This window comes from Pygoscelis adeliae, unplaced genomic scaffold, assembly GCF_000699105.1.
Source record: "Pygoscelis adeliae isolate BGI_AS28 unplaced genomic scaffold, ASM69910v1 Scaffold141, whole genome shotgun sequence".
Taxonomy (NCBI): domain Eukaryota; kingdom Metazoa; phylum Chordata; class Aves; order Sphenisciformes; family Spheniscidae; genus Pygoscelis; species Pygoscelis adeliae.
The window spans coordinates 325,566-351,269 of record NW_008824231.1 but is presented as its reverse complement, the minus strand read 5'-3'; the positions used below and the strand labels follow the sequence as shown (position 1 = coordinate 351,269).

At 41.2% G+C, this 25,704-nt stretch overlaps 1 protein-coding gene across 1 annotated transcript in view; it reads right to left on the bottom strand.

Annotated features, from left to right (window-relative positions):
* The window catches only part of TYR (tyrosinase), a 48,768-nt gene that overhangs the window by 7,425 nt on the left and 15,639 nt on the right, over positions 1–25,704 (bottom strand). Inside the window, exons 3-4 of the mRNA XM_009334831.1 lie at positions 21,356–21,503; positions 965–1,146 (exon numbers count right to left, since the gene is read on the bottom strand). Coding sequence (XP_009333106.1) covers positions 965–1,146; positions 21,356–21,503 — 330 coding nt within the window. The remainder of the gene's footprint in view (positions 1–964; positions 1,147–21,355; positions 21,504–25,704) is intronic.

The following is a 25,704-nucleotide window of genomic DNA, read 5'->3' as shown; positions in this document are numbered from 1 at the left end:
CCAATGCTTTGCAAGGATAACTGCATCCCACATCCCGGGTAGCTTTTGGCAGTGGTGAACATAACAGATCAGATCATTCCAATGACCCAGTTTTAGAAAGGATTGGGCCAAAGTATCTGAGCAATCATCAGTTCCAGGTAACTTTATATCTTTAATAGACTTTAACCCTTCCTGTATACAATAAGGAGGCCTGTACTACTCAGGCAAAACTACGAAGTCTGCTACTCTGAGCACGAGACCTGGTCTACCTGAGGTTCCCCAGCAGCTACAGCCCCAAGGGCCTCTGTCCTCCTTTTGCCAAGATCCCCAACTCTAAACTATCTTTGAACAGCAATGCAAGTCAAAACCATCACTAAACAGTGCAAATTTAATTTGATTAAATGAAATTGGCATTATGAATTATTAAGTTGTGTTCATATAAATAACCATAGGGCAAGCAAAAAGTCAGTGGATCGCTGTTTTAAGTGCTGCACAGACCTTGTGTTGGCCTTTGGTGCCTTGGTGAATTTTACTCCGTGTATTTAAGAGATCAGATTACATTTGTAAACTAGAAAGAGAGCTTTACATCTGCCCTCCTTTAGACCATGTCCAGAAATTTGAAAATCACATTGGTTCCCATTTGTGTTGCACTGTAACAGCTGAGCTGGGCAAATGGCAGACTCAAAATCCAGCACTTTTTCTCCCCAGTTCTGATCATGAGCTGACCATTTGGGGCAGATTCTGCTCTTCATAGGCGAGCATAGATAGGATTGATGTCAGTGACTGATTTTTGGTTGGAACTTTTCTAATGGTATCATGTTGACTCTACATCAGACCAGAAATATGAAAACAAGCAAGTACAATTTGGGACTATATTCAGGGAAAAATCTGGAATAAAATATTTTTTTTAATATCTTCTCATTTTACAGACATATTCCAGGTTATAGGCAACAAATTTGACATTTACCCAAAATAGTAACATTACCTGGTTCTTGCAGATACTCATAGTCATACCCCAGCTCTCTTGAGGGTTTAAAAAATTCTCCATTTCTGTAAAGGGGGATAAAGGGGACCATGTAATTTTCTCGATTGTGCCCAATGGGTGCGTTGGCTGCTGGGTAAACTTCTAGCATGGGCCTGTGTCTTCTTAACCATCGCTCAAAAATGCTGTAGAAGAAAAAGCATGTCAATTAATGGTGGAGATTGGCAGAAATTTTCTTCCTGAAGATTAAAAGAAAGGTGTTGATGGGTTTTTTTTTGAACCCTGGGGACAGAGTGGCATGCAATGACTTGTGTTCACGGGCATGTAATGCTTTCCAAATCATTTGGGGTTAGCTACTTCAGTGCTGAGTTCCTATGCAAGCCTACAAAAAGCAAAGGCCTGCAGTGCTGCAGAGAGGCTAAATATGCTTTTAAATTCCATAAATGCAATTCACTGTCTCACTGTGACCTGACTGCAATTTCCGCTCAGGAATTCACATGGTTGTGAAGGATAGAGAGAAAAGGATTAAAGACCTCAGTCCTTCCTCACCCTCAGAAATATTTATGGCTGGTTGTGAACGGTCTTGTTGCCAGCTGCTCAATCCTGTTCCCCTTCCTCTATTTTCTTTCCAAGTTTTTTCATGCCTGCATTAAAGTATGGCTACATCATGGTTGATTTGACATCACCAAGGAGGTGGAAACATCTGAGGAAGAAGGGATAAGCTATATGAGTCTAAAAACTCGATAAAGCAGGTCAGCTATCAGGAAAGAGTCTTTCTCCAACCATAGCTTCTTCACTGACCTTAATGTCCGAATAGTTGTTTTACCTATTCTCACTTCTCTCTCCCAGCTGCAATTGTGCAGCTTTTTTTCCCCCTTCTTAAATATGTTATCACAGAGGCGCTACCACCGTCACTGATGAGTTCGGCCTTGGCCAGCAGCGGGTCTGTCTTGGAGCCGGCTGGCATTGGTTCCATCCAACTTGGGGGCAGATTCTGGCATCTTCTCACAAAGGCCACCCCTCCAGCCCCCCTGCTACCAAAACCTTGCCACACAAACCCAATACAAGTTGTTACCCACACCTTTGACCTCAGCTGCTCCTTTCCATTTCTCTCTGCCAAAGTTTCTCCCATTAGCTGTCTGTCAGCGCAGGGCTGTATGTCTGTTCTTTAACTTGGACTGCAGTATGGGAAGAGTTTGTATTGACATTTTCAAATCAACTACTGGAAGTGTTTGGAAAGCAAAACTAACAACCCTCCAAAACATTCTGACTTCTCCCTTTGTGTATGGGCTTTTTCTGCTCAATTCTTCACTTTCTGTCAATCCTCAAATCCTTTCCCTGATCCCCTGCTGTTTACATGGTGACCTTGGCTTGTCAGCAGACACCTGGATGGTTGGAACAGGGGAGTTGGCAAGCTGCTGCAAGGGGAGCAGATGCAGGCATCTCATACGTGAAGAAAGGGGACCCCATGCTCGATCAGAAGATATTGGTAGGAGGGCATTATCAGCATCAAGCTCAGGGAGGGATCACTGAATTCATTTATCAGTTACGAGGGGTGGAAATGGTCTAAAGAGACCTGTAGATTGTACTTTAATTGAGATCTTGGCTCAACAGTTGCTGCTCCCTGACACTGGCTGCTGGCTGGAGGACACAGACTTTTTCCCCTCTTATAATTATTAACCAGCTGTTCAGGGACTCAAGTTATCTCAGAAACACAGACCCAAATGCAAATGCTTGGCAGTATCAGGATCTCTGCAGAGCTTCCAGGGATTCTGCTGGTAGATTTTTACCTCCTGTCTTTGGGCAGAAATGTTGAGAAACACTCTGCTTACCCCACCAATTAAAGCCCTCTCACACTCATCAAAACAGAGGTAGAGCCAAAGCCTTGGTTCTTTTTTTAGGATCAAAAGATTTAATAGATGACAACATCACTATATTCATACATCTTGTCAACCCTTAACAATGCACGTATTAATCTTGATTAAAATCTTCATTTGTGGCTCTCCAGTTAATTTCATCAGCCCTGTCTAGAAAAACTCTTGTCAGAATAATAATGCTCAGCTGAAGCTTTCAGATGGATAAATTTAAACAATGATATCAAGGCTTCAGCTGCAGTTATCACAAGAAAGTTTGAACAGAAACTGTAATCAGATTACATCTTTGGAGAACAGCATAGAGAAATTCAGTAATCATTTAAAAAGGCATAGAATATAAATGAAACCAGGACACTAGTTTAGCTTGAGGGGAGTAGGGGTGTGTGTTGGACTCCAATCCTTTCCCTGCCTGGCTTTTACTCATGTCTTGGGCAAGGCACCCTGACTATCAGTGCCTTGTTTTCCTAGCATTTGTAGATGGGAGCTGAGATAGCTCTTCTCTGCAGCACAGGGCTGTTAGAGGTACAGAGATACTTTGGTTATGGGAACATGGTAATATTTTAAGAAAAAGGCAGAGGTAGGACTTGGATCAGGTTTTCAAAGTCTGGTGATGATCCATACCCTAACTTTTGAATGTTCAATCTGAGGTACTTCTTGGGGCCTGATTTTTAGAAAATGCTGAGCAGCCACATTCTGAAAATCTGGAGGGCTGATGAGCACAAAGTTCAGAGCTAGAAGTTGTCATTTGCCTGAAATAGCTTTGTATGACATGCCCTGAAATGCAGCATCCTCTCTCTGGATGACTTAAATGTTGCTGTTTCATAAGCAGTTTCAAGAAGAAACCTTAGGCCAGTAATCTTTCAAGCAGAATGCAAATGCAAAGCATTTCCATGGAAATGAACATATGTACTTTTGGATTCCTTTATTTGCAGTCTGGTTCCCACATTAGATATAAAGCTTTTCTTAGCAGGAGCAGGAGCATTGAATTGTCTGTTCTTGCAGCTGATCTTTAGATTTAGATCCAATTGTATGCCTCTAATTACTGATATGATGGGTTGTGCTGATGCACAAGATATGTTGCACAATTCATTGGGTTGTTTATGAACAGTTCTCTCCTTTAGCCAGCATAAAATCATATAATCTTTACTGAAATCTGTTTCATCTAACATATCTGTATGCTACTGCAGAAATCTCAGAAACATCCATTAGGGTTTTAAGAGTCACACTTTCCATTACTCCCTTTAGAATAGCTGGCCCTGTGCATTTATCTTGGCTTTTGTTGCTGTTGTTGTTGTTTTTGGACACTTTGAAATATTAGGGTCATATTCTGCTTGCTAATAAAGCAATTGGGTGAAGTTCCATTTATTCTTTCCACTTAAAGACTTGTTCCCAGCTGGTTCAGTAAGATGGGCTCAAAATACTAATTTTTTCTTGGCAAGATAATGCATGATGCTCTGTATTTTCATGAGGATCTTCATGTTTTTCTTCTTTTGCCTGAGAAAACTGACAAATTTAATATTTCAGTAGTATTTTTTACATCCTCATCTGTTTGTATTTCTCCTTTTAAAAGGGGGGCACTGCCGTTTCCCTGCTTTACTCATATTTTGTAAGAAAAGTTATGAAAGACGGAACCTTACCCTTGCCTTTTGAGAAAGATTTCCCAGCTAAGTGGAAAAAGAAACCTCCCAATTGCATCCAGTTGGGGAGAAAATCAGTGGAGAGGGTACAACTTAAGCTATATCTCTGTTGTGAAGTACAAATAGTTCTTGTTGGGCACCATAAGCCATTTCATATCAGAGAGTTACATTTTATGACTCCCCAACTGAGGCTGTTAACTCCCTTCATATATTTTTAAGGAAAACTGAAATCCTGAAGTAGCCTATGGCTTTTGCTATCAGCCAAGTAGTGACATTGGCACAGTGCCCCTATCCCTGGGGATCTGTCTTAACTGAAAAGTCTTGGGCCAAAAAAAAAGTATATCTGAAGAAAATAATCACAGTGTCTTTTGTTTCAGAGTACTAGGACCGCTGAATTACATGTTGTAGGATACCTTTTTCCTCAAATAAGGTGCTTTCTCAGTCCCTGGCTACATTTAAGGCAGTTAGCATCAAACGCGCTCTCCTTCATGCAGCGCTACCTTTTCTGTAGGCAAAGAGAACACATCTGAACAGCTGCAATGGATCATCCGACAATTCTTTCATGTGCCTTGGCCTACAGAAACAGTTGCTTTATCCAATAACGGGCGTGTGGTTTCTGTGACAGGGAGAAATCGGTACTTCCATCAATCAAATGTTACTCCACTTACTGTTGATAGAAGTTTTTCTTTTCTTCCCTTAAAAGCAGCCATGTTGTAAGTTACTTCCTTTTAGTACCTTGAAAATATATACTTGTTTTCTGTGCTTTGCTCAGTAGCTGCAAACCTGGAAGAGCTTAGGGCTGCAGAATTAAAACTACATGCAGAGAGACAAAATGCTGATGCAATTAACTGGTCCCTTCATGGAGTGACAAAGTTCCTGGTAGAAAAGAAAGGACTGTGGTAGAACAGCAGACCTGAACTCTCTGGAATTGTTGGTTATCTTGGCAAACCACTGCTGTCATGTTCTCTTCGTATGAACCTCTGCATCCTCCCCTGGCCCTGAAAGCCTAACAAAGCAGGACTATGAATTAAATGACACCTGAAGGGCCATTTTATTCCACTTTTCCTCCCTTTTTTGACATAATGAGACTAAAGGGAAGAAAAAGACAGCTAAAGAATCAGATCAGGGCTCTGTGATATCCAATCTCCATATTTCTTCTGTGCAAAAAAGTACTGGGCAGAAGTTCAGTGAGAGAGAAATCTGTCCGACTCCTACAGCAGTCTGGTTGGTTACTTTCTTCCTCAGCATGTAGACGAAGAGGGCAAACAGATAATTAGTTATTTGTATAGGCAGGAGTGACATTTTCCAGACATGGAGACTTTTTTAACATTGCAATCCCAGCTAGACTGGCGTCATTTGGGAGATGCTGGCAGTACTGAAGAGAGCAGATGGGATATGAGCGTGATGGGGAATACAAGGAGGGATAAAGGAAAGAAGAGAAGAGCTAATCAAAAGTCATCAGGAATTTTATTCAGGGAATGGAAATGGGGAGAACCCAATCTGGGATCTAGCAGGAATAAACCATAAATCCTCCAGGGTGACAACTCTTACCCAGAAGGGTCATGGGCAATCAGGACTTAAGAAATGGAAATTTAAAACATGGAAATGAACTAACTGAAATGGAATCAGTCTCCTGATAGCCCGAATGCCCTTTGTATTTCTTCAGAGGCAAGCAAAAGTGACTCAGAAGAGGTAGCTTTTATTTAAATGCCTTGGACAGATTAAAAAATAATTCTATCTAGATTAGAGCAAAGACTGTTTCTGTCTGGAAGGTTTCTTTCTTTGCTTGAAGAAATAAAAACTGAGCTAAATAAACCAAATAAGAGGCTAAGGAACTGAAACGGATAGGAGAATAATTTGAATTTTGAAAGATGCCCTGTCTCACATTTAGAACTCAAAAAGGCTCAATCTCTCTATATTGCACTTCCAAAGAAGAAATTGTTTTGTGGTGGTTGTTTTATTAAAGTAAATATTGAAGGTTTTAGAATTACTACATTATGATGATCAACAATCTATGCAAAGATTATTTTTGTAGCAAGAAACAGTGTTCTAATATTGTCAAATGGGTTGGATTTAGACAAATTTAAGCTAAAATAAGGCTCAGTGTTTGTATTTAAACATTGGAAAAACTGATCTAGGGACATGATAAATTCGCTATCACTTAAATTCTCTGGTTCCGTGAGAAGCTGCATACTTGATGCAGAAATAGCTAAGGGAGGTTATCTGGTCAGAGGGATTCCCAAAAAGTCATAAAGGCAAAGAATATTCTTCCTGCATATTAGAGAAATTTTAGAAAGTGTTAAAGACTCCATTTTACTTTAGAGAAAATAGACACAGTAAAAATGGCTTGCCTAAGTTCACACTAGACATGCTGTGGTCGAGTGGGACCTCAGCTATGGCGTCACTTTGTGCCTACCAGACTACAATACCTCTTGGAGTCAGGTTATACTATTGCAAAGCATGTAGTCTCAATTTTATTTAAGCTTTTTGCTATGTATCTGTATACAGATCTCTCTAACTGTTAGTGAGCTTAATACTTGTGTGTACCAGCACTGATAAGTCTAAAGAGCTGATATGTGGTAAAAAGTAATAAAGACTCCCACCTGCTATGTTGATGCTTTGGTAGTTTAAATTTTCATTCTGGGGAAATACTTTGCTTTCACAAAGAGTTTTAGTGTGGTAAGGTGCTTTTACAGAGAAAATTAAAGCCATCTATAAAAGACATGGATATATCACTTCCATTTAATTTCATATAAATAGACCTGAATATTTTCCTTGTTCTGCTCCATACATGCCAGATTATACAAAGTGAAATGAAATGAGCCTTAGTGGAAAATTAATTTGAAAAAAACCCCATTGGCTTAAAGAATGGGAGGAAAAATAAGATTGATTTGAGGATAATTAAAAAAAAGACACCGATATATATTTCTGAATTCATATTATTCTATGAATAATATATGCAATGGGATTATAGCTAATGAAAGGATGAGTCAAGAAATAAATGGGTTTATGTTGCCAGTGGGAAATATCAAGCAGAGTATAAGAGCACTGCTGTATATAGGCTGGATAACTTCATACTGTTCCAGATAGTGTTGTGCGCTCTGAAAAAAGATGCTGCTCACAGGAAAGAGATCTTAAAACCTGAAAAAAGTAGAGTAAAACAATGAGAGCAGGCATTTTCTTTATCATTTTGAAAAGAGTCTCTCCTAAGAGCTGTTTCCCAACAGCATGCCTCCACAGTCGTGAACAGAGCTACACTTGACCGATTGCAGTATAGGAGGAGAAGCCAGACCTTAAATATCTGTTATTAAAGATTTCCTTGTATTGAACTACCGCAGAGACACTGACACATAGTGTAAACCTAACTGGCCCTTCAGGAAGATTTTCTAGAAGTTTAATTCGGTGTGTTTTACCTTGCAATTAAGGACAGCTGGAGAGAGGGAAAAGGCGAAGAAGAGGGTTCGGTACCTCTGTATGAGTTCCTCTGTCATACAACCAGGAACGTGTGTGACACTGCAGGTGTCCCCAGTGGGAGGACTACAGTCCCCTTACGGTGAAGGGTCATGGTCAATCTGGGTCTGTACCGCTACAGAGGACACAGTCCTGCTTTCCTCCTACCTTCTTGTCTTCACTTTCTTTGTAAGCATTTGCACAACCATGCCATAACCAGGATTAAGGAACTGATTTGGTTTAAAACCAAACATCTCATTTGCTTTTATTTGTTCTGAGATAGCTGAGGTGAGATAAAGTCACGGACCCGATTCATTATGCTTTGCATGATGGCCAGTATCAGCACAAGGGAGGAACAGAGATGAGCATGTCCAGGTAGCACTAGTTGGTGAGCAGGACTGTTTCTTCTTCTTAACCTATGTGCCAGGTTCAGCTGACTTAAAGTAACGGTGAAACTGTGCCCTTCGTTTCTCAGTAGCCTGATAAATCCATGCCTCAGCTAAGCCTGCACACAGACAGTACTGACGGTTCAGCTGCTAGATGGCAACTTTGTAAGCCACTAATGACTTTATCACATTCAAATATGAAGCCATGTCACTATTTGTGCCAGATTTGAAACAGACTTTCATTCCTTACATACAGTTGTGAGACTGAGGCTAGATCAGGCTGACTATGGCAGAAGGAAGGCAGAACATTGTTGCTTAGAGCTCATTTATACAATTTCAGTATCATGAGATCTGACATTCTGTAAAAGAAATCTGGCAAGCAACATGTATTTACATTTGGAAAGAAAGGGAAAAGGAAACAAATTGAGGAAAGCTGAAATGCCAGTCCAAGGACTGTGATTACACAGTAGTCATCACTTTAAAAGTTGGCACTAGTCAGCTGGTATTACAAAGTCACCTCAGGTAATTCCCATCCCAAGCATTTGGGAGAAACATTGGTGCTTCAGTCCTGGAAGAGATGCTAATGCTGAGGTTGTAAAGTCAAGGCACTGCACTGTTTGCCAATGTATGCGGTTATATTGCAGTGTCATTTTTTTCTTTTTGTTTTAAGTTGGCTAAAGTCACTACAGGGACTTGCAGGCAGATTGTAAACAAATCACACCAGTCATAATGCAAGTGTCTGATTAAAAATTAAGTTGCTGCCCTCAATTATTGTGAGAAACCCATCCAAGGCCTCTGAGGCTATGTCTCCCCCGCTGTTGAATCACCGCTGAGGACTGCCCTGAGTTACAGTGCTCGTTCTGTGTCCAGTCTCAGATGCTGAGGAACATCCAGGCTTCCATCATTGCATCCAAGCTGCAGCATGCGGCAAGCATCCTTGGGCACAATGCCTCTTCCACAAACCCTTGCAGTACCACTGTCAAGTTACTTCTACGCCAGTCTCTGGACCAGCTACCGGAGAGACCTGCTTGTGCCTGTGTGCATGCGTGTGTCTGCCTGTGGGTGAAGCAACTGGGAGGCCAGGGGATCCAGCGGCAGTTACTGGGTAGACTGGGTATCTAAGGCTAGTTATGTGGGGATCCAGACTGTATGTGTGTGTATATATACATATGTATATGAATTTTCCTGTAACAGGCTTTCATCTTGGTCAGCCAAAGAGGGCAAGAGGATGAGCTTGTTGGTGCTGTTGGAATTTGTGTGAGTGCTGTATTTCTTGTGTTGATCTGTCTAGCTGGTCAAGCACATATGCATATATGCATATGCATATATGCATATATATAACTATGGTGTGTATGTGTGCCTGTTGGGAATACATGCTCAGCCTCACTACTGGTTGGACCCAAGAACATGGAGCTGTGGTAGCTGTACCGCTATTGGGCTATTAGATGTGTCAACCCCTAGCACTTTAAACACAGACTTCTACAAAACAGACAAAAAAGGATGTTTTAGCCCTGTGGAGCTGTTCCCTCATATAATGTCGTGCTTCTGATTTTTTTCTTGGAGCATATATTCCCATTTAGATCGATTATATGTCTCTGAAATATGAATATTCATTTTCAGGAAAGGTCTGGCCTACTTTGTTGTTTCCCCTTACTCCGCCTTCTGAACCAAAAGGTTGTTTGTTTTTGTGGACCACAGTGGACTAGACCACCCACAACACTGAGGGGCAATGTGCAGATGACATCAAGCCCCTTACATATTCAGCCAGATTGACATTGTCTGCAGGCTGCCTCCTAAAGCACCATTCTCTGGGTGAGGTATGATAACGTGCACCATGCTGACACCTTCCCACCCATTACAAAGTACCACCAGAGCTGAGGAGCCATGTGGCACCTGAGGATCTTGGCACTGCTCTGCTTCACCATCCCACTGCAAGCATCTGTACCTCCTTCCATCTCCTTTGTTCTCATTTATGGCACTGCACAAACTGGGTGCTTGGAAAGTGTCGGATAAAGGAAACAAGAGGGAGGGAGAGAGACGATAAAGGTATAGTCCCACACAACCAATCTCATCTAAAAGACAACCAATGCCACTTTCTTTGCCCATGTCCTACTTTGTTGAAAGCTTCAAGGTTACTGCAGCTCCTGGGGTTATGAGATATTTTTGATATTCCCTCTACCAATGTGATTTAGAGCACTTTTCCCCCCTTATCTTTAAAATGCCCTCAACACCTCTGTACGATTAGGGGAAGAGAAAGGGTCTTCAGCCTTTCTAGCTGAAATTGTTCCTCTTTATGTCAAACCATTTAAATATCCGTAGCCATTTGGAGAAGATGTGTTGGATCTCTCATTGTTACTTAGCATGCACATTTGGGTGCAGAGGGCTCCACAGCTTCTAGTCATTGCTCCAATAATCATGTAGTGCTCCAGGTGTTTCTCTTCTAGAATAAAAAAGGCGGCAGCTCCTCCAGCCTCTATTGTGAGAAAAAGCTCCTCAGGCACCTGAGCCCTGCAGAGGATTCAGACAAAATGATCCTGAGCAGAGATTGCTGCTGGTGGTGTAGGACCAAGTGCCGCTCCTCTCTCAGAGAGAGGTGCTGAACTCCTGCATTTCTATTCCCCATTTGCTGTGCTGATTTCCATGAGTCACACTGTGAAAGCCTAACTCTTCCCAGGAAACCCATATAGCTGCCTGGGGCTTTGATGCCATTGCGTGTAAGTCTGGGGCACGGCTTCTGTACCACAAAGCCTAACCTGCTGGGCAGCCCTGTAACCCGCTTTCCCAGTCAATGAACCTCACAGAAATATTCTTGTTTTCTGCCTTCTTAGAAAACTGTGTAGCCTGAACCAACAAGTGCTGAGCCCAACTTATATTTGATCAGTGGCTGATGGATTACAACATAAAAAGCTTTATTCCTACTGGAAAAGGAAATAATGGATAAGCTGAGCATGACACATTGCTCATGACACTAAAGGCAGGAGCTGAGTGTTGAAAATTGTGCAGGAATCTATGCAGAGGAATGTCAGTATTCTCTAGCGTAGGACAAGGTAGGGCCTCATCATAACCCAGTTATTGACAAAGCAAGCTAACACCTAACGAAGCTTATTCTTCACCTCTACTGGAAAGAAATGGTGAGTTTAGGTGAGGCTTAGCTGGGCTGACATTCAGTCAGATGTCTGATCTAAACTCTATCACTTTTCTTAGTCAAGCCAGCCTCTGTTTTACACCAATGAAAGCCGGCAATGACTCTTCCTAGGTGCAGGAGAGAAATTCTTGTTCCTTAAAATAACTGTCATCATGTGTGTTGTTTCACCCCTTGCTGTCAAACCAGGGCAATTTTTGGCTAGAAATATTTGTTTCTCATTCAGATTTAGGTCTCCAATGCTATCCAACACTGCAAAACCCAAGACATGATAGTGTGTCCTCTGTGCTTTGTAAATAAGGAAATACAAATGCAACCATGTGTTGCATGTAAAATAAAAGATAACATTTGCTGGAGTGTATATCCTGAGTTAACTTTCTCCGGTTCATCTTTGCCACGGTTTGCAGCTAACAGAAAAACATCACTGTTTTTACTTTTACTTGAAGTAAGAGATAGTACAAATGCCAGCTGCTCCAAAGTTTAATAACTAGTTTTCCTTGAAGAGAAAGATAACAAGCAGATTAAAATGGACTGCTGTGGAAGTAGCTGGACTGACTCTACATAACCCACTCCTGTGCTCTGTAATTCAATTCTTTTGAGACTGAGACATTGTCATTATTGAGGTTCACAAGGGCATGTAATATATAAATCACATCTACGGTGGCAAAGTGATAATTTCTTTTGATGAATAGAAGGTAGCTACACGTGGGTGAGAAAAGTACCATGTTTTCCTGTGATTTTTTATAATTTGAACAATTACAGCAGCTATTATTGCAGAAGTGCTGCAGGAAGGAAATTCAACACTATGCTAGCTGTCTGCATCAGAGCTTGTCTTGATCGCTGTGTCACAGAGAGAGCTTTCTCCTCCTCCAGCATTAAGAGAATAGGTGAAGACTAACCATGCGGCTTTTGCCAAGTTTCAGGGCAAAGTAACCTTTCCTTTTAAAAACCACTAATTGCTTGCATAGTATGTAGTGTACAAAGTCATCCATTCTATAACTGCATTGGCTGAACTAAAATCTTGCAGTAAGAGTGATACGAAACATACACTTTAAATGGGACTGTTTGAACTGAACCTCCTATATTATTGATTTTTAAGAGCAGGATGGGTCATTACAAACATCTAGCCTGAATAATGACATGGCAGGTGAGATTGTCGACTACTGTATTTCACATACAATCCAGAAGATGTCTGTTTAACTTTCTTCTTGCCGTTCCCCTAAAGCAAGGTGAATCAGCAGCACTATAGATTTTATATATGCTTAATCGATAAAAAGAACATTTATGTCCAGAGCCTGTTCCTCGTCCTTATTTCTCTCTGTCTCTGATTCTGTATGGTCTATCTGTGAATTGTTAGAGGACTTATTTAAGAGTGTAGGTTACTTTAGATGCAGATGCAACCTCAAGTGTACTATATAGACTCAGCTCCTATCTGTCCAATGGGCAAAGCAGGGAGGCCTTCTGGAGAAGGGTTGCTCTAAACATATACTCCTTCACTTTTGCTTCTGGCCACCAGTCTAGCCATGGTAAATGTTATATGGACCTGTGGTGTGACCATCCAAGGCTGTTCCTGCATCCCTTTGGGTGCTTTGCAATTGCAGTAGCAGGAACTGCCCAGCCTTACTGAAATAGATGTTAGGAATCCAGCTTCAGTATCTCGGTGTGTGATTTGCCTTTCAGCCCCAGACACAGAGATATCAAAGGAGAGATACTGGGGAGCTGTGTTTCTCAGCAACATCCCAACCTTCCCACTTACACTCTGCTTTCCATGGATATATTTATGTGGTATTTTGCAGTAGATGTGAACTCACTCTACCCACATACTGAGCCCACTTTGAGTGAGTCAGCTTCATCAAATAAGCTGAGTAGCTCTGGTTAACATTCTACTAAGCCTGAGAGGTTAAGAGGGGAAGGTTAACAGCTTCGGTTCAGTGCCAACCGAGGGCTTGTGGTAACAGAGGGAGTGTGTGTCCTGCACATTTGTAGGCATTGCCAAGGGGAAACAAAATTAAGACACATCCTTCCCTGCTTTCATTTCTAAAAATTTCCATGCTTGAGTTTCCCACCCTTTCAGTACTGCTCTGCCCTGTATCTCATACTTGTGTGCCAATAAAGCTTGTGACCAAAGTGACTCCTGGCCCACCCCCATATGAAACACTGTGCTGGAGAGCAGTTTTCTTCCTCTAATGTCCCTCCTGGTAAAACAGATCTAGTTTCTGTTGGCTTCCAGCACAGCAGCTGCTGGTAATGAGGTGATTTTGTTATGCATCAGAGAAGGGTAGCTGGGCTACCTTGCCGCTGTGCCACAGAGCCTGCTGGTGGGACATAGCTGTGCATGCTGATCAGGGCTCTCTTCCCAGTAGGAGCCATGTAATACACATGAGTCAGGGAGAAGAGATCTGATAGGCAACTGCCACCCAGGATGCATTGCAAAAATGTAATTAATTCTCTCAAGAGCTTGGAGGTGGGAAGATAACTTTCCCAGACTCAGTCTTATTACCTACACAAGTAATGGGTCATACATCCATTACATTACATGTGTTGTGGGTGTTTGTACAATAGTAATTTCTGAACTTGAGTTTAAATGAACCCTCTGTGCTAGGTATTGTGTAGAGATAAAAAGAAGTATTTTGAGTGGACTCATCCAACCAAAAGACAAAGAGGTGCCTCAGCAGAGATGTTTGCAGCTGAGCTGGTCACTAGTCAGTGACTCTTTGACTATAGTCTGTACTGACTATAAGTGGGGCTCAAAAAGAGGTGTCTGCATTGCAGCTCGAGAAGAATACAACTTAGCCAGTGCTGAAGGTGTGTTTCCTTAGAGGTAGAAACCAGCAGTTCTGCTAGCTGTGGCTCTGATGCAGGCCTACGTGTTAACAGGTAGTTAAGGTGCAAGCAGGCCAACAGCTCCAATGCTGACACTCTCACTAGCCCAGGTGCCAGGGGACAAGGGAGCTCCCTGGGACAGGAGGACTAAGGTCTAAGGTAATTTCCTACACAGAGTTCCTCACGATTCATAGCCCTACAGATAAAATGGTCTATGGGGGCTTCTTTGGATATTTTGCTACTACTCTACAATCACCACATTTAAGTACCATTCCAGCTGTCCTTGGCTTCCTGCTGCCTTCCCTGTCTGCTTCTGAAGGGCTTTTTTTTCCCTCTTTATCCATCTTGTGTGTATTCAGCGTATGCATACAGTACCACTGAAACCATACAGCCCCCACTGGTACTGTCCCACCTATCCCATCTCTGCTGCGTGCTGAACACGGTTCAATTTTTTTGTGCCAAGCACATTCAGATGTTTAATTCCAAAAGACAGCCTAAAGGTTATGGACATGTATCCTGAGTAAGAAATGACTGTCACATCCACTAGCTTCCACAAGATTTCACTCAGCTGCCACATATCAAAACACATATTAGAAAAACGCAAAAGCTTTTAGAAGGTAAAGTAGTATTTGGGAGCATTAGGGGCTGTCTTGCTAAACACCATCATCTCAGCTCTGTTCTGGAAACGGTGCAAAACATCCCTAGGCCAGGAGCAAATCCCAGGGGCTTTGCTCATAAAAGCTGTACTTGCTTACCCCTGGGCATAGCAGTAGCTCAGTGATGTTCATGCTTCCTTTGAGTGGAAGGACTTTAACCATGTTTCACCTTCATGCCAGGGATAATTATGGAGACAACTTCACCTCATCCACTGCCTTTATGCAGACACTTGGGAGGATACAGTGCTGGTCACAGACAGTAAGGTCCTGAGCTGACACAATGCAGAAGAACTGTGTGTTTACTGTTACTGTGGGAGGAGGTATATTGCTAATGGCAGCCTCTTGACCTGCCTTTGTCTAACAGATTTCATGTGGCTCCAAGCCGTAGTTCATTCAGCTCCAGAAAAATACGACTTTTAGGTTGTGTCATCATTTTTTACAGACATACTTCAGAAAGCAATAAGAGTCTTGCTGTGCCCATACCAAGGGAGAAAATTAATCATACGCTTAGTGTTTATGCAGTGACTTCTCCATTTTTACACTGCTTTATTATTAGCTGATATATCATCATATTACAATCTCCATCTCAGCTGTGCTTAAGTCACTTGTTTCAGTGTCTCTAAGTTTCCATATACCAAATGGGGATAATACTTCCTAGGCCTCATGTTTGTCTGTGTTGTCTCCCACTGGAGACAGTTCAGGGTAAGGAATGAATCTTGTTTCGTGTTATTAAACAAGTCTGGAAACCTAGTGTTGCCTTACAAGAATTTCTAATGATTCTTTTTGAATGCTTTCACTCAAAATGTTCCAAATTCTTGAAGCAAATAGTTTTTAACTGCTAAAAAAAGTTCTTGTTTCCTGTCAACATTTCAAAACAAGAGAACAACTTGGTTTTTCTCGTGCCATTTTTTGGTTTAAAAAACCTGAGATGACATTTAAGAGAAAATGAAAATGTTCTGTTTCAAAAACAGAGTAAAAATAAGAAGCTTTTATTTTGACATCTCCTGGGAGTGAAAATCAAATTTCCTCTTGTTAAATTATTTTCCAACAAAATCACTTTTGACATAATGCTAACTTTTTTTTTGGAGTGGAAGGAGAAGGGACTGGCATGAAGGTGAGTATATTGAGTCCACAGGGATTGAAAGTATCCATAAAGTTGGCTTAGAGAACGGGGCATTGCTGGCATGCGAATCAGGATGTGTAGATTTTGGGTTCTAATGTATTTTTGCATATATTTCTCCATACATGCTTTTCAGTTTAACACTTTACTGATAAGCAATGTGATAAGGAACGTTTTACTGTTAGATCCTCAGATAAGCCAGAGCCTGGCATTTCCTAAAGCTCCCAGCTCCAGCCTGCCACTGAAGCAGAAGGGGTTGTTTTATCATCCTGCAGGGAGTCCATGGCAGCTGATGTTGCTGAACAGCACAGAGACATTTGCCTTGATCAGGCAGAATTAGTGGCATTTTCATTGGGCTCTGAAACTGATGCGTAGGAGAGTTTCTCCTGCACCCTCTTGGAAGTGTGCATGTATGTAAGTGGCTGTAAATGAGAGTGTCTCCATTTTCTATGTGACCTTATGTTTGACTTGGATTACTTTTAGCAGAGTACCTGTGCACACACACAAATACACACACACACACACCCCACCCCTGGATTTAGTCCTGTGTGATAGCAAGCAAAAGAGTAACTGAAGCAACAACATCAACAGGGATGTCCAGCTGTCTCTTGTCATTGCCATTTCATATGATTGTAAATGAAGCAATTGCTATCTCCAGTTGCTCATGTTGCTTTGATACCTGAGAGCCATAGTCAGAGGCTAAGAATATGCCAGTCGCTGCACAGACCAGCACAATTAGACAGTCCCTTAATAACAGAGCTTATAATATACACATAGGACAAAGGACAACAGACGGATACAAACAGATGGGAGGAGGACTAGGCACCATGCAGTGGGACCACAACGATCCACCCACTAAGTGAAAGTTTCAGCTTACTAGTGTCTGAGCTTTTCTGCAAGTATCATGCCGAAGAAAGAACAGTGATTGAACCTGTGGATGTATAGGGTGAACAATTCCCAACCAGAAGTATGGAGGAACTTGTCTGAATGCCAAACAGATGTAAGATAGAGATTGATATCACAAACTTATTGAAGGGGTGAGTGAGTTCCTTAGCAATGAATGAGGGATGATTTGGGAATGGGCAGTGAAGGGCCTTGAAAAATAGAGACTAGCAGTTCATCTGACGTGACAGAGAGCAAAGAAATAGTATAAGGGTATGAACAGAACATTGGGTTAATGCAATAATGGTTGCAGCAGTGTTCTGCGCTGTTCGGTTACTCATGAAAGCTGGAGAAAAAGGTGCTGTAGTGGTGGCACCACTAGAACAGACAATCTGGGTCTAGCTGTACAAGTAGTCTAACAAGTCTAGATTTTAGAGATGCAAGAGACTGAAAGTCTACACCCTATTGTGTTTCTCTAGAAAATCAGATTTAAATTGCTCTAAAATCAGGGCCTTTAAAAGTCACCCATAGTATTGTAATAAACCCTGTCCATTACTGCAGAACTTAGAAACGAGATGAGAACTGGGGCTCTATTGCATTAGCTGTTGTCCAGATATGAAGTAGTATGGAGATCTTTAATGGCGACTTATTTTCCCCATTGCTATTTAGTTTTTCTTGCAGTTTGCGAGGGGAACTGTTGGGGTGGGATGTGGAAGTCAAGAAAGGGAGAGGTACAGAACAAATGAGAAGAAAGATTGAAGAAACATTCCAAGGGCAAAAGTGCAGGGATGAAGACACTATGTGGCTACAGGGATGGAGAGGCTGAAAAGTTGACAAAGTGGAAAGAGTTCCTTTTCAGAGCAAAGAAAACACCCCAGTGAGCTCAAGTGGAACTGTGGGCCCTTCCTTTCACTGCTTGTGCAGCTGCTCCTTCCAGCTTGAGTGGGTTGACTCCTCCCTTGTTATTTCCTTGTGCTGACTGTAGAGCATATCTGAATAGCAAAGAGATTTGCAATTAAGAGAAATGTTTCACAGAGCTAAAAAAGTTTTCATTTTTGCTGAATGTATATTTTCTTGCATCTTTTTTCTTTTTTTTAAAGCCATTCAATTAACAATTAATAATTTTCAGGGTGGTCACCTGCTTTTACCAAGCACTGAGGTCTGATCCCTAGGTCTTATAGCTAGCAAATAAGAAGGCATGGAGCCTGATTTACCATTGCTAAGAAAGCTGTTGCCTGGGTACCTTCGTACTTCTGCATTGCTGAAAGAGAATGACCTAAAAAAAGGGAAGCATTTGTAAGCAAACACTTTGCTTTTCACCTGAGAGATCTTCTTAACTACACCGCTGTTCCATCCATCCTTCCCTCGTTTTGTGCATCAGGCTGGGGGGTAGCAGATGGGAGGCTGACTGTTGCTCAGTTTGGAAAGCAGCTCCTAACATTTGGCTCACACCTGTCAGCAGACTCCGTATACACTTGTTTATCCTCCTCTGTACCATATGTTTCTACGTAAAATCAGTTCCAATGATCTATTGCCTTACTTCTATCACTCCTATTATGGTTGTAACTGAGCATTTCACAGTCGTTAATGCATTTACCCTAACAGCATCCCTGTTGTGTAGGCATCTAATATCACCCACTTTACAGATGGATTAGCTGAAGCTCAGATCAACAGCTCCTCAAAAGTCTTGTTGAGATCATTGAGAAGGAAACACATCTCCAGGAGATGTGAGTTTGGGAGAGCAAACTACACGCTCAGTTTCACCCAAGGAATTTGCAGTGGAGTGAGGAATCCCTCTTCTGGGTCCTACATGGGTGCTCAAAGTGCTGGACCATTCTTGATTTCTTGACACAGAGCTGTTCCCTGCCTTTGCAAGACCCAGCAGACCTGTGGCTGCTGGTGTTCAGTCTTTTTACACCCTTTGCCAGTAAACCCCCATCTCACAACTCTCCATGTTCTCACCAAGTCCTGGAAAAGATGTTGTCCTCAGCAGAAGATTTAGTTAAAAAGCTAGTTAAAAGCCCATTGGCCCAAATGTAGTGATAGCAATCAGCTCAAAAGTGTTCTGCCCAAATGAGAAAAGTTGATGTGGACCAAAAAAAAATGCTTCTGCTGCTGTGGAGACTGTTTTTCCCATTTCCTCCATTCTTTGTATTCTTGCTTGCCTCTCAGAAAAGAACTTCTTTGCAGCCCTTCAGATTTAAAGTCTATGTAGGAGAGGAACAGGTTTTTTTTAAATGTACTGTACGTACCTATCAGTCACCTACTTATTAATTATAACTAAAAGCATGATTAATCTGTCATGGATAAGGCTGCTAAGTAACCCTAATCATGTTAATGCATTTCTGTCACTTATACAAAAGGCAACATTATTATCAGTTTTTCCATCCATGTGTACTAAAGCCCATGTACACAGCAGCTGCAGATCACTGGTAACATTCTTTCTGTCACAGATGCGATGAGGTTGCATCATGGATATCTGTATTGGTCCCACAGTGCTTGTGCAGTGATTTATTTCAACACTAGCAGGATTTAATTATGTTATCTTTTGCAAATAATTTTGCCTTCTAAAATGGATAGCAACGACACTTATGAAAAGTATTTCCAGGGGCTCATAATGACTGCGACTGAAATTCCTCTGTGGGAGGGGTCAGCATGAAGACCAAGGTGCTACTTAAGCCCTGCAATGAGTGGGAGCTAGGAGATGCGTAGGTCTTATACAAGCGTGAATGTCTAAGGAAAACAATTCTTTTGATCTTGTGGAGCATAATGCTTTCCCTTCCGTGTTCCTTTTCTCTGACTATTCAATTGATCCATTTTTTAATAGCCTAGATGTTGGAAAGTTAATTTCCAGGTGCCAAACTTGAAATTTGTAACCACTCCCGGAACCTTTGTGCATCCATCCTGTCAATCAGTCAATGGGTGGATACGCTAAACCACAGCTAAGCTACACTGTTTAACTTTTAAAATGTTCTGAAGAAAAGCTTTTCACAGAAAAGAGTTTCAAAACTGACACCTCCAGAAGACTATACTAGATTATCCTAGATGATCTTTAAGGTCCCTTCCAACCCAAACCATTCTATGATTCTATGATATGATACCCTACGGTATTAGGAGCAGAAGACAGGTGGGTCACCCTTTGAAGGAACCATTCCACTGCCACTTGAGTGACTTGCTTAGACTTGATGCCCTATTTCTGGATGGGTAAAGTATGAAGAATACAACCTCATCAAATACATAAACTAAGGAGAAAAAACGCAACTTCAAATTTGTCTTTTATACTGAGTAGCTTTTTGGTTAAATACGATAAAGTTTTATATAAGAGTTTTGGTGTGAACTGCCTGAAACTAAAGAACCTCACTGCAAGATGATGTCTGCAAGATGTAATCTGCATCCCTCCTGTGCTGCATGTCTCAGTGGCCCAAAAAAAGAAACCATTTTGGTTTCCATCTGAATAAGCGCCTTGCTAAGTGCAGGCAGGGTCTCGGTCAGTAGGTAACTGAGCATACAAATTTCTGAGAGTCCCAAAAGTTTGTACAGGATGATAGTTCTTTTGTTCTAAGCATTCCAGTAGCCAAGTCATGGCCAGTGCATGGTGGGAAAGTAGAGGAAGATTAGTAAGAAAATTTAAACTGGTCCAGAACAAGTGTTGTTTCTGTGGCTTTTACAGTCCTTTGTTCAGCTAACTTTCTTTTTTATAGCTCTTTAGTCATCACAGTTTGGTGTAATGCAGTCCACAGTACATTGTTTGTAGCCATTTGCACATATTATAGTGACACAGAAATTTTTAAGGTCACCATTAAATCTTGGAATGCTGTCCTTAACGTAGCAATTTCACTCTTTTATTGCAAAACTGTGCTCCCCTACCCTTTCTTATTAATAAACATGATATCCTTCTGTTTGCTTTCCTTTCATTCTGCACAGCTGTACTCTTTTTCATCAAGAGACAGTCACAATTTTGTTTGTCACACTGAAATATGAATTTTTTCTTCTTTATTTATGAATAGCACACATGGATTTTCCTTATGGAATAGAAATCAACACAGCACTGACATTTAGAATGTAAAGGAATTGCTCCAACTGATTATAGTTGTGTTAAAATGAGTCACGCACTTTTAGTCCAAACTTCCTGACATACACATCCATATATATTAATCACTATGACATCATTGAATAACTATTTTTACCTTGGTAATAAAAGCTGAATGCATTTGTCGACTGTTCAAATTATATTTAATCCAGTGAACATACAGACAGGTTAGGAAAGACACTTGCTCTCAAATAATAGCAGAGCTCAATTCTACATGACTGAAAATGCTGTGCATGTAATGGCATGTAAAATATTTGTAGTTTTGAAATGTAGGTGAAAAGCACACTGTAAAAACACAAAATAAATTAGGTTTACCAGGAAGAATTAAACTCACCTGTCAACAAATGCATGGTGTAGTACAAAGATAGGATCATTTGCAGAACCTTGTACTTGGGACATGGAGCCATTCATGTAGATGTGAAGTGCATTATGTAAACCGCTTTGAGATGTATTTGATATTGCAGTCCGTGGATCAGCAAAGCCTATATATTCAAGAGGAAATCATATGCTGATATGACAATGCATATAATTCTTTTTCCAGTAAGACTGAAGATCAAAGTACCTACTTTCACTTCATTTACGTTCAGCTTTTTAGACAAGGGCTTAGGAAAACATGTAAAGGAGTGCTAATATATTTCAAAGGCATAGCAAAGATGAAATTAGAATAAGCTAAATTAAAACTCCTGCCATGTAGCTAATGCAGCATGTCAGCAAATGTACTGCTTAATTGCTTTATATTTTTAAATTTCTTTGTCCATTGTGCCTGGCTCTTAAAAGGCAACATAATCCCTGCAGACATTTATGCCTGTACATTTATTCATGTTGAGAAAATTTATTCACTTTATTTTCGTTTTTGATCTCTATGCTTATAGGTTCCTAAGATTAAACAAGCTATTGTATCTCATCATATACTCAGTCATTTAATATTGTTTGTCTCTACAGAACACGTTCTTTTATTGATAGGAGCCAACACAATACAAGCTATAATCTTTACAAAAGGATTTGGTAAATAACCAATAATCTTCCACAGTCAGACTTGCAGGATGAAAGTCTGTGGATTGTTGTTATTTTGGAGGGCACTTAAAATACGGGCTTTGAGAAGAGGTCACACAGACCAACCACCAGATAAGAAATACTGGAAGATGAGTCTCTACATCAGTTTTTATTTTGGTAGCTCTGATGTTGGTAGCCCTTCTCAGCACCCTGACAGCCAAGCTTCCTTCCTATTTGTAAGGACTCCTAATAAAAGTCATCTGATGCTTCTCTGGGATTTTGCAGGTTTTGCAACAGAATAAAAGCAGAAACATACGTTGTCCTCCCAATCTATTTCTTAACCTGATGCTAGTCCTACTATTTAATCCATGCTACAAAATCTCTCTGTTCTCTCTCTTTTATTTGGTTCCTGAAGATGTCTTGTTCTCACAATTTCTGTAAGCTGTAGGATGAGGAAACATAGTAGAGACATAATAAAACACCTTTACAAATTAATGATCAGATAAAAAGGGCTGTGAACAATATGCTTGTTGTGCTGATCTTCAGTGTTTTCCCAGTATTGTTGCAGTTTATCTAGTCTGCAAGGTGGGGAAAAGAAAGATGTTAGCTCTTCTCTTTGGGAAATGCCTCACACACTTCGAGCACTTGGTTTATTTACTTATTTGGACCAAGAACTAGCATTTGAATGAGGACCAGCAATATACTTTTGAAGTGGATCTCCCAATAGTCCTTCTGCTTCATGCTGTCACTCACATCACAGAGCAATTTCTGACTTTGCAAGCTGGATTCCTTTTGGAGGAAATCTAAAATGTGCAAACCATCAGTGAGTGTTCGATTCATGGGACTGAACTAGAGCTAGTCTGAAAGAACCCCTTCCCTGGCAAAACCCTCATGTATAACATGGAAGTCCAGTCCTCAGTACCAACTGTTTTGGTCTTTGGATTTGTTCCTCTCTGAGTCACATGGAATATTACCAAATGCGCTATGAAGAATGATGTACATTGGCAGTCTGGCCAGAACTCGCAGGAACCGATGGCAACAATTTTCGCCTTCTTTGCTCATGGCCACAGTGAGTGATCATTGGGATCAGTTGATGTAGCAATACTAGGAAATTTCTGTGAATATTAACCAAAAATGATCTATCTGTATATCATTCTGAAGCAAAACTTCCACTTATATTCAGCTGCACAATAAGTATATTTAAGGGAAGATAAACTTTATGCAGAGTTTAGGCAGAAGGCTAGATGTTTTATATCAGAATTGGGATACTTCTTAAAATTTCTTAATGCATTGCAAACACTTGATATAATAATTCATAAAAATATACAGAATACTTATTTTGGCTCTGGACAACTTTTCATGGAACATCTGCACATGAGCAATTTATCTTAATACTCAAAAGCTCTGTAACTGGGAGAGCTTTAGCAACCTCACCCTTCAGCTCCCAGTTAATTGGTGTATGTTCCGTCAGTGTCAAAATTGACATCATTTTTAACCATGCGCATGAGAAGTTCTAATATCTGATTTCTTGTTATGAAAACTCCATATAAATTTTAAAGTTAGCAGGAATAAAACCACAATGTGGTGTCACTTTATTTTAGTAGCCTGGGTTGTATTCTTTTCTCTCAGACTTTTTAAAAGACTTCAGGACAATCAGCTATTCAGGATGACATACTATGAAATGGGGTAGAGCCAATTAAAAAGAATATGTGAAAACATGAGAATTTTTTCAGAGCACAGGAAACTTTGCTGCAGTGGCTGCAGTAAAATCACCTCTACAGAAAATGTGATGCTACAGATCTGCAAGTGCAGTGAGCTGAAATAAGAGCTCTGTGCCTCTAAATAGGGGAACTCTACTTTCCCCACCTGCCTTGCCCCATGCTGTGCCTTTCCATGCATTAACTGCAGCTCTTGTCAGTTCTTCTGTGAACTGATTTAACTCACCAATCTGGCAGAAAATTGGGAGTTTTTTTCCCCACTGGGATCCTGGAGTTTGGGATCTCAATTTTTTTCCAGACTACTGAGATACAGTGTCTCATGTAAGGTTATGATGAGACCCAGTGTTGGTACCAAAAAAGGAGGGAGAGCAACAGACTGGTCGATGGAGGAGATTGCATAGAGAAGCAGGGCTGTCCGTGATGGCAGTGAGCTGTTAAATCATCTGGCCAGTACAAGAAGCTGTAGCATTCAGACATCCTTTTAAACCCTCATTTAATAATGGTGCATTAGAAATAGCCATTAAAGCATACACCACTGAAGTGAATGGAATTTTTACCAGTGATTTCAATGAGCATTAAAAATCACATTTTTAAGAGATTGTAAACCTGATTCTGCTTCTTCTGATAGCACTGTAAATGAGCAACAGTGATTCAGTGGATTTGCAGTAGCTTCACTGGATCCAGGCCAAACTAAATCTGATGGAGATTTAGCCCAAAGTTTATTATAGGAGGAGATAAAGATGCCACTCAAAATTAAGGCTGCTTGACAGTTCTTAGGATGATATATCTCGATGATCTTGGAGGTCTCTTCCAACCTTAATGATTCTATGATTCTATGATTCTATATAGGTGGTTCTTTTCGAACATGCAGTTGGGTCAGGTGTATGTCTTTTAATAGAGTATTTAATTATATTGACTGCAGATTTTACAATCTAATAATGGAGACCACAGAAGTCCATGTACAATCAGTCAAGTGCAAAGCTTCATACATTGAAAACAGGTAGTGTTTTCCTCAGTTGCTCATTTGTCACTGACAGAAGCACTGTAAGAATGCTTAGCAGAGGGTATGCAGAGCTCGGAGAGCATTAGCAGTGTTCAGTGCTACAGGAATGGAGGAACCATTCCAACAATCCTATCTCCTCTGATTATCTTAGTGGACTGCTTACCATCTGTGGCATCCCTAACATTACTGAGCTATTCATAACAGTTTTGCAGGTGTTTTTTTTACCTGCAAAACAGTTTTCTTACAAAATAAATTTTAATTTTGTATTACTTTCTAGGCCAGTGGTTAAAACAGCAGGGACTTTAAAGGTCAAATTCTGCTTTGTATGTTGCATGTTGAGGGGATTAACTGCACCCTGAGGGGATCGAGTGCACCCTCAGTAAGTTTGCAGACAACACCAAGTTGGGCGGCAGTGTTGATCTGCTCGAGGGTAGGAAGGCTCTGCAGAGGGACCTGGACAGGCTGGAGCGATGGGCTGAGGCCAACTGTATGAGATTCAACAAGGCCAAGTGCCGGGTCCTGCACTTGGGCCACAACAACCCCATGCAGCGCTACAGGCTTGGGGAAGAGTGGCTGGAAAGCTGCCTGGCGGAAAAGGACCTGGGGGTGCTGGTTGACAGCCGGCTGAACATGAGCCGGCAGTGTGCCCAGGTGGCCAAGAAGGCCAACGGCATCCTGGCCTGTATCAGAAATAGTGTGGCCAGCAGGAGTAGAGAAGTGTGATCGTGCCCCTGTACTCGGCATTGGTGAGGCTGCACCCTGAATACTGCATTCAGCTTTGGGCCCCTCACTACAAGAAAGACATTGAGGTGCTGGAGCGTGTCCAGAGAAGGGCAACAAGGCTGGTGAGGGGTCTGGACAACAAGTCTTATGAGTATCGGCTGAGGGCACTGGGGTTGTTTAGCCTGGAGAAAAGGAGGCTGAGGGGAGACCTCATCGCTCTCTACAACTACCTGAAAGGAGGCTGTA